The 8,761-nt window shown below is 43.1% G+C and overlaps 3 protein-coding genes across 3 annotated transcripts; 2 read left to right on the top strand and 1 right to left on the bottom strand.

Moving 5' to 3' along the window:
* Positions 1-1,314, bottom strand: EYB26_008667 (uncharacterized protein; the record flags this gene model as incomplete). The annotated part of the gene is made up of 1 exon (XM_054267918.1): positions 1-1,314. One exon carries the CDS (start codon positions 1,312-1,314, stop codon positions 1-3), a length of 1,314 nt encoding a protein of 437 aa, XP_054123893.1.
* A 761-nt stretch (positions 1,315-2,075) lies between these two features.
* EYB26_008668 (uncharacterized protein) lies at positions 2,076-3,680 on the top strand (the record flags this gene model as incomplete). The annotated part of the gene is made up of 1 exon (XM_054267919.1): positions 2,076-3,680. The coding sequence occupies one exon, from the start codon at positions 2,076-2,078 to the stop codon at positions 3,678-3,680; it is 1,605 nt and encodes a 534-aa protein (XP_054123894.1).
* An 857-nt stretch (positions 3,681-4,537) lies between these two features.
* On the top strand, positions 4,538-5,212 carry EYB26_008669 (uncharacterized protein; the record flags this gene model as incomplete). The annotated part of the gene is made up of 1 exon (XM_054267920.1): positions 4,538-5,212. The coding sequence occupies one exon, from the start codon at positions 4,538-4,540 to the stop codon at positions 5,210-5,212; it is 675 nt and encodes a 224-aa protein (XP_054123895.1).
* Between the last annotated feature and the right edge of the window lie 3,549 nt (positions 5,213-8,761).

Here is an 8,761-nt window from a genome sequence, read left to right on the forward strand (position 1 = left end):
CTACATAACAGCTTCCTGAACCACGAACATCTGAGCCATCTTGACTAGACCAGATAATGATGGGGTGTATGTATACGCGTCCCGAAAAGTCTGTTTCTCTGCATCAACACCCAGTATAGCAAGAAACCCAACCAGCGCGCTTTCGAAGAGGTCTCCTTTCAGCGTGTGATCCAGCAGGGCAATGGAGAGACGGAGACAAGCCCGGTCCAGCAATGCTCGCGCTTCTGCGAGTGTCGACCCCCGGATCGAGCTACTGGCAGGCCGCGTTATCTGGCCCTGATACGCCAATACCTCCATCCTATAGTCCACCATCTCGTCCAAATACCGGGATTGTGATGGGGTGAGCTGATGGCGTAATCGGATAGGCTGGTCAGGCTGGGTCGAACGATAGACAAAGAATATCAATCGTTGCCAGAGATGCTTATAACTTCGATAGGTAGCCTTCTTGAGTCGGATAAATAAGGGCCGGTCCCACGCCCGCTGGCGCTGCAGAAAACTATTAATCCGGACTTGATCAAAAACGTTAATCCGATCTTCCTGGATGGACTGATAGGCTTGCTGGATGATTCGATTAATACTACTCGCAAATTCCACGAGTAGTGGTTCCTGGGATAGATCAGGGGTTGCACCAAGCGGTGCTACTTGTTGAAAGGAATATCCACGGAGATAGTCTCCCCAGCGAGTCATATCCAACCAGGGGGAGGCTTCCGTGGGTACGCTGTGGCTTTGGATGGTCTTGCTCGCTACATCAATCATCGCCTCACTCCGGGCTAAAGCAGTGTTGATCTGAGCTTCGATCCAGTGTGTAATAGACGGTAGTGCTGGAGACTGCTCTTGGTTGTGAGATGATAGAGGGGTCACGGCAAAGTATTGACTACTACGCCCAGTGGTGAAAAATCGTTGGCAAGATACTCGAGGATAGATATGGGGTTGATGGGTGAGCGTACGGGGACCCCCGCGTGGATTTTTAGGGATCTCAGGATGCTGCGCCATGAGATGAATGCGCACAGTGTTTTTGGCTCCTGCTATGTAGGAACACTTGATACTTGGACATTGATAGCCTTGATGTATAGGAAGACAGGCAACAGGAGCACTAGTAGGCGGTGGGAATCGCAAGCTTTCCTTCCACGGATCAATCCAGGGTTTTTTCAGCATCTCCTCGAGTATATGCTGTCGCTGAATCTGGGTTTTGGTTCGATAATCATGGCTATGTTTCTTTGCCAAATGCGCCAGAAGGCGGGATGGTGACACTGCATATCGACAGGCCTGGCAGATCCAGATCCGGTACTCCGGGATGTACTGAAAAAGCTCCATAATCAATTAAGCAAGGAAGGTTTGAAACTTCAAATGATTCTAGAGCGTAGAGCGTAGAGCTTAATTGAGGTGTAACCAATATGGAACCAAGTTCACTAATATCTGCCAGGAAGAAGGGTTCCCTAGTAGTAATATTTCTACTGATAGAACTTTGTTTTAGACGACTCTAATTCGGATATGAATCGATTCTTAGATAACCCCTGAATCCACGCGACGCGTTTTTATATTTGCTTCTTCTGTTGTCACGTATACTCCATGGGCCATGATGAGTTAATTGCTAGTATGGCATAATATAATGGAGGAAGCAGCGATTAAGCGCTACTTCTACTTCCCGTACCCCAACTAAAGTCCTATATTCAACCACCTTCTTTGCTTCCATCGATTGCTATGAGGAGCGAATCGGTCGGCTTAAGTAGTGTACGCAGAAAGATATTCGTCAACTATGATCGCACCAGTTGTCTAAGTTTTATGTGCTGTGGAGCATCTCTTCTCTCTCCAGACATTAATCCATGTGCTGGAGGAGATAACCCTAAGGCTCCACTCCTCCCGTCGCGGGCCAATCAACGGGGCTATGATTGTATCCTGGGTAGGAAACAATCGCCCATAGGGTATAGAACCTACGCTACTTCAATACAATCCGAAGGCTAAGTGAACGACAGATGCGCTGGCAAATACTCCTTTCCCGATTCCAATATGAACTTGTTTATCGCCCAGGCGCACAAGCCTTCCGACCTGACGCCCTCTCCTAAAGACCATAGGATATGCCACAGGACTATAATGATGACCGTCTTACTTATCGAGACCGGATCCTTATACCACTAAATATACAAGCCTGCCCTGTTGAGGTTCTGAGAGAAGCTATCCCAAAGCTAGATACCCTCTGGCAACAAGCAGAGGCACAGGATAAGATATATAACCGCATACGCCGTGCTATATCTGATAAGCTACGAACATTCCCTAGAGAACTAGGCCTTAAAGTTACTATATCCGATTGCAAGACTGACGAACAAGGACGGCTTTACCATCGAGGCCGACGATGGGTCCCTGAATATGAGCCGCTACGAACTAAGATCATACAGCAAAGCCACGACTCACTACTCTCAGGACACCCAGGACACAACGGGACAAGCGCTATAGTAGGACGAGCATTCTTCTGGCCTTATATGCACCAGGATGTCCGACGGTTCACGAGTAACTGCGACAAATGTGGCGCGAACACCATCTGGAGAGAACGGCGACAAGGATTATTAAAGCCACTACCAATCCCTGAAAGGAAATGGCGTCAAATAAGCACTGACTTTATCGACAAGCTCCCTGAATGTGGTGGATATACGAACCTTATGGTTATCGTGGATCGGCTCTGTAAAGGTGTTATCTTAATCCCCTTAAAAAACCTCTCCGCTGAAACGGTAGCCCGGAAATTCATCAAGTACTTCATATTGCGCCATGGGTTCCCAAACGGCATTATCTCTGACCGAGGTACACAGTTCGTAAGTGAAATATGGGGATATATATGCCGAAGCATGAAAATAGACCGACATTTATCAACAGCCTGGCACCCGCAAACTGATGGACAAACTGAAAGAATGAATGCTGTTATTGAGGATTACCTACGGAAACACTGCAACTATTTTCAGACGGATTGGAAAGACCTCCTGCCTATGGCTGAACTTGCTATTAATAACCGGATATCGACATCAACAGGCATGAGCGCCTTCTTCCTGGAGCATGGTTATGATCTCGAAGTAATTGACCTACGAGAAACAACCCACGAACCCACGACACGACGCAAAGAACGTGAGATCGCAAAAGGGATTGTCGAGAAACTAGCACAGGCTACAGAGTTGGCCCAGACTGAATTAGCAGCCACACAACAACGCATGGAAGAATCTGCGAACCGGCACCGAGACGCCGCCTACGACTACAGAATCGGGGACAAAGTCTGGCTCAATCTACGCAATATCCGCACCAATAGACCCTCCAAAAAGCTTGATGATCGACATGCTAAATACACAGTCCTGGAGAAAGTTGGAACCCACGCATACCGGCTGGATGTAGGGGGACAAATACACGATGTCTTCCACACTTCGCTACTACGGCCTGCTTCGCAAAATCCCTTCCCGTCTCAGGAATTAGCAGATTACCAGCCTCCAGGCGTATTGATCGATGGTGAAGAAGAATGGGTTGTCGAACGGATTGAAGCAGAGCGCTCTGTCAAGCGAGGACGAGGGTATTCGCGACAATATCTGGTCAAGTGGCTGGGGTATGCGGAACGACAGTGGGTGCCTGCGCGGAACCTAGAGGACACCATTGCGTTGGATAGTTGGGAAGCCGCGAAGGGGGAGGGGGGTAATGTTATGAGCTGACCTCATATGAAATAGGTTCGGGCAGTCAAGCCCTCACCGAGAACGTGCGACACGTGAAGATATTCCCGAGTACCGGACAGGCGCTGAGCATGACACCTAAGGATAACACCCTTGGGAAATGCATCCGGGATACTATTCCCAGGGCCGTACCAACGTTACCGAGCAAGCCCCGAACATACGGGAATGGCACACGAAGTTCCCTCACAAGCACCGAGACGGTGCTGAACGTACGGAGGAATTGACCGAACCAGCGAGCTCCTTATCCCTATATGAACTGCATGTACGAGCTGAGAATCTTGTTGTTTTCTTTCCTTCTTTTCTTCATGTTATGTTTTCTATTTTAATATGCCCTTACAGTGCGCATTAGGCGGGACTAGCCCGTAACACAAGTGAATAACACCTGATTGACTTGGAATATTTGCTCCGCGATCCCAGGCTTAAGAATTGTCAACTACCAGCCTACTATAATGCCTACTATAGTCCTAATAAGCCCCATTTAATACCAAACTCGGCCTATAGAATAAGACAATATACTTTATCAAGCTTAATCTACTCTATAGTTCTTATACCTGATTACGTACTCTAGTAAGTAGATCTTATACCTGATTACGTACTCCAGTGAGTAGAGACCCTTTCAGAGTTTCTATTTGTATAGAGCCTTGGCTGGTAGATGATATTGGGGGTGGGCTATTAGGTAATAATGTGATAGAAAGGGCTGGTATATGATTAGCATGCTGCTATCGCGTCTTCTTAGGGTATATATAAGACTTATCTATTCCTATCCTATGTTACTCTTGAAAGCTTCACAAGCAACAATAGTACTTTATAAATCATAGTACGCTTATTAACTAATTACCATGAAGTTCTTACCCTCTCTCATCGTCCTCGGTCTTTCTACCCAGGCTCTTGCGAGCTCTTACATCGATTATGTTACTAAGGACGGTCATGGTCTTACTGTTTACAAGGTCATAGATTACATTAACACTACTACCTCAGACTTCAATGCCCGGATTCAGAGTTACGAGGGCGGTGATCTCCGAAACATTCTCGATGGCGGTAATAAAGTTACTAGAATAATGAAGATAGGGGCTATGATGGTCAAGCAGAAAACGACGGAACCCCTTACTGATGCTCAGTTCCCTAGCTTCCTCTTACATATGGGGAAAGAGGGTGGTTTTGAAGATACGTTGAAAAAGGCGATGGATACTCTTATCGTTAAGAAGTCGCTTATTCTTGCTTCTGGCAAGGGTTCTAAGCTTGGGTTAGTGCTTTACAGTCAGCAGATGGCTTCCATAGTCCTCAGTGCCGAGATCATTGGGAAGATTCCCGCAGAAAAGGTCCAAGATTTTAGATCACACTGGCATGAGAAGGTCATCCAGATCATCGGGAGAGCTGTTGATACCTTTGATACCTCTATCCATCCCGCGCCAGTACCCTCTATGTCTTCTATTACCTTAGACGCTAGAGGTGCTGTAGTAACAAATAATTCGCCTGCTGGCCCTGCTTTTACTAGTGCTGCTAGTGCTAACTAGGTTATCGGCGCGGTTGGTCTAGTTGGTCTTATTGCGGTCCTTGCCTTTGAAAATTTACTTAAAGTAAACAGTATATGAGGAGAAATAGGGTTTTATGTTTCTGCTCTTAGTAGTATCATAGTATGTGGAAGATTTGCTCTGGGAAGATTTTATATATTGCTAATGCACACGGAATAGTCCAGATTACTGATAGTCGAGCTTTTAAAAATAATATACTGAACTATCTTGACACCTAGCCAAAACAACCCTTTCCATATGAATCAAATGTTTGAAATTGCGCGCCCAGTTCTGGTCAGAAATGACTGTAAATTTCGCAGTTTATAGTATAAATCAACCTGCATGACGCTAAAAGATCCTGTTGGTTTTGCTATGTCCCGTATCACTAAGCATAGGACAGTGAGCAGGGGCGGTCCAACTGCCCTTACAAGGTGAGTCTGCTTATAGCACGAATTCCGTATATTCTAATGACTATCCCCCAGAAACATAGGGGGATGGGGTGTCTAACTAACTATATAGGAGGTTGCCGCGTACGCGCTAGGGATAATGGTAATCCCATTCCGCACGTACGCGTCCGCTTCTGCGCACCGGGTGCAGAAGCGCCGGGTTATGAGATTGATATTCTGACAATTATATTATTTAAAAATAATATAAGAACATTTATAATTAATATAAATATCTTCTAAAGATCTTTACTATTTTTAATTCTATTTCTATTCCTTAATATAAATCTTATTAAATAGATATAAAAGGAAAGGATAATTTGGGTATAGGCTTGTTGTCAGAGAATCAGAACATCACAGCCAATAGATTAACTAGTTAACTAGTTCCCAACACTAGTTATATAATCAGAAAGGAAGCTAAAATAGGCCAATAGATAACCGAATAACTAGTTACCTTACATAGTACTGGGTTAACGTTGTTCCGGTGAATTAGATGCTAAAATAGGCATCCTAGGACTGAGTTCATGGGACATGAACTCCAGGACAAATCATGAAATAGGATCAAGGATCCACGACATGATCAGAAAAAGGAAACACTGGATGAGAAAAGCTATAACCTATGAGTTCCAACCCAGGACAAGAGGTAATACCCCCAACATACTATATATTATACGCTAAGATATAATATCCATAAAGACACTTATTCACCCACCTAGTTACTTTACTTTATCATCTTGAATTAACTATGATAACTTGAGTATACGTTCTTCTATCAAATAGAATATATATTTAATTATCTAATCATGTTAGACTTAGCTTTAATAAGCCTTTTATATATAGAGTAAACTTAATAATTAATAATATTTTATATTTTTATAGTTTAGTATTAATAGTAAAGATTAATAAATATACAATTATTTAGCTAGAAATAAAAGCTTTAAATCTTCTATTTCTAGGAGGGGTGTGTTAGAAAGAATAATGCTAGTACTAAAGTCTAATTAGAATAGCTAACAGATATATTGAACTTAGAAAGGATTATAATTTAGATAGGAAATGGAGTGCTATTCCTATAGAATTAGAGTATTAAGAAATAATGTTTTTATATAGACTTGGAGACATTGGAGTGCAAGATAGGAGATCGGAATTGTGACGATTTCACACATAAAAAGTATCAACTAGGACAGATAGAAATGTTGTTAAGGACAAGCGACAGATTCAATACAAGTGTTACGGGCTAGTCCCGCCTGGTACTCAGTATAGGAGTAAAAACCGAATAGAAAACATAACATGAGGAATAAAGGAGAGAAAGGAAAAACAACAGGTTCTCTGGGCATATAGAATGTTATATGGGAAGGGGAAGCTAAGGGTTCCAGCAGGTGTTGTATAGCGACGTAGGAATGTAGACAAGTAAGAATGTCGGCGCTGCATGCTTAGTGAGGGCTTCGCCCGAACCATACCAACATGAGGTCAGCTCATAACACAAGACCTTTTCAAGACCTCTTGCTGACTTTGTGCTAGTGTAGTAATTTTTCCAATAAAGAATTGATTGTAACTTACGATCAAATGGTTATTCTTGTTAAGTTGTTCGGCCTGATCCTCACTTTAGACAGTTCTTTTCTTCAGCTCATGTCTTGTTAGTTTTCTATGCCATACATTTTATATCGATATTTTCGCTCCGTTACATATTGGCTGTGGTTCTCTTAATCTTGTGAGATTGACATGTTAACCGCCAATAACAAAATAATAATAATCACTTATGAGGTACCGCAAAGAGTGAGCCGCTGGCTGGTCTGTATTCCGCAAGCCCTCACCGGGGTGGGCCCACCTGGTGGGAGACCATGAGGCCATTGAATTATTTGGCAAGGACCTGAACGGTATACAGGGATAAGTGTGACTGGGCGACCTTCGAAGGGGTCTCCATAGGCATCGTGTAGACTATAGTGGTAGTTACCACCAACTATAGTATAGCTTAAGAAAAGTTGAGGGTCGCCATATAAGACACTGGCTGGGGTAGTAGCAATCTTCATATCTATACCACCAAGGGTAGAAGAATGCACGGTTTCAATATATTCATTGCCTGCCTGAATAACGACAGTTCGACTTGCACTAGGGCCTCCAGTCGAGAGGTAGATAGATACAGAGCAGTTATTATAGACAGTTACGTAGACAAAATCAGAGGAGGCCAGGGAACAAAGACTGCTAATTGTAGTAAGGATAATGAATAAGGCACGCATTTCCTTTAAGATTATGGATAGACAAAAACATTAATTATAGTCTAATTAATATAGAGATCAGGAAGATTAGAGAGATATTAGCTTCTTTTATATCCATCTAGGCAATATAGTATTATTAAATAGTATCATCTATAAGTACCAATTAGTAATAACTGTATGCGTTTAATAGCGTAGTATCCAAAATTCTAAATATAAGATTTGAGACAGCTTTGAATAGCTACTGACTCCTGACGATAACCGCTATAAATAGGGCATATATACCGAGGTATTAGAAACAGTGGAAATAATGGTAACATTGCTAAGTAGGACCTTGGAACAATGGTATCTAGTCTCTAGATAACACAATAACACATGCTGATGAAATTCAATTGCCGGACCATCTTGTACTTTATTAATAGTCTAATTCGTTATGTCGTAGGCGGTTAGGTAATCAAATTCTGTTTGTACGTACTATCAATCTCGCGATACGCGGAACTAGAGCTGGCTCTGGGTTGGGTTGGTTGGGTTCTGGGTAAACCCAACCCACAGCCAGCTCTACGCGGAACTGCAAGATACCAGTATATTGATCTGAAGATCTATCTCGTCGCAACGAGTGATATCTTATTATGGGATAGAATATGCACGTTTCCGCAGTGCGGATCAAAGCACGTTATGATACACCAAAGCGAGCCCCGGAGAGCTTGGTTATGTATGTTTGTTTATACAGGAAGCCAGTATTTATATAGAGGATTGGGAGCCTTGAGTAGTTTTCTCTACTTCTTTCTTTCTCCATACTTAACATTCACTGTAGATAGCACACCTAGTCATCCTTCAATACACCAGGTTTTAGCTTATTATATAATATTAAGCATCCCCTCCTTTTTTTATCTCTTATA

Source organism: Talaromyces marneffei, chromosome 7 (assembly GCF_009556855.1).
Source record: "Talaromyces marneffei chromosome 7, complete sequence".
Lineage (NCBI taxonomy): Eukaryota > Fungi > Ascomycota > Eurotiomycetes > Eurotiales > Trichocomaceae > Talaromyces > Talaromyces marneffei.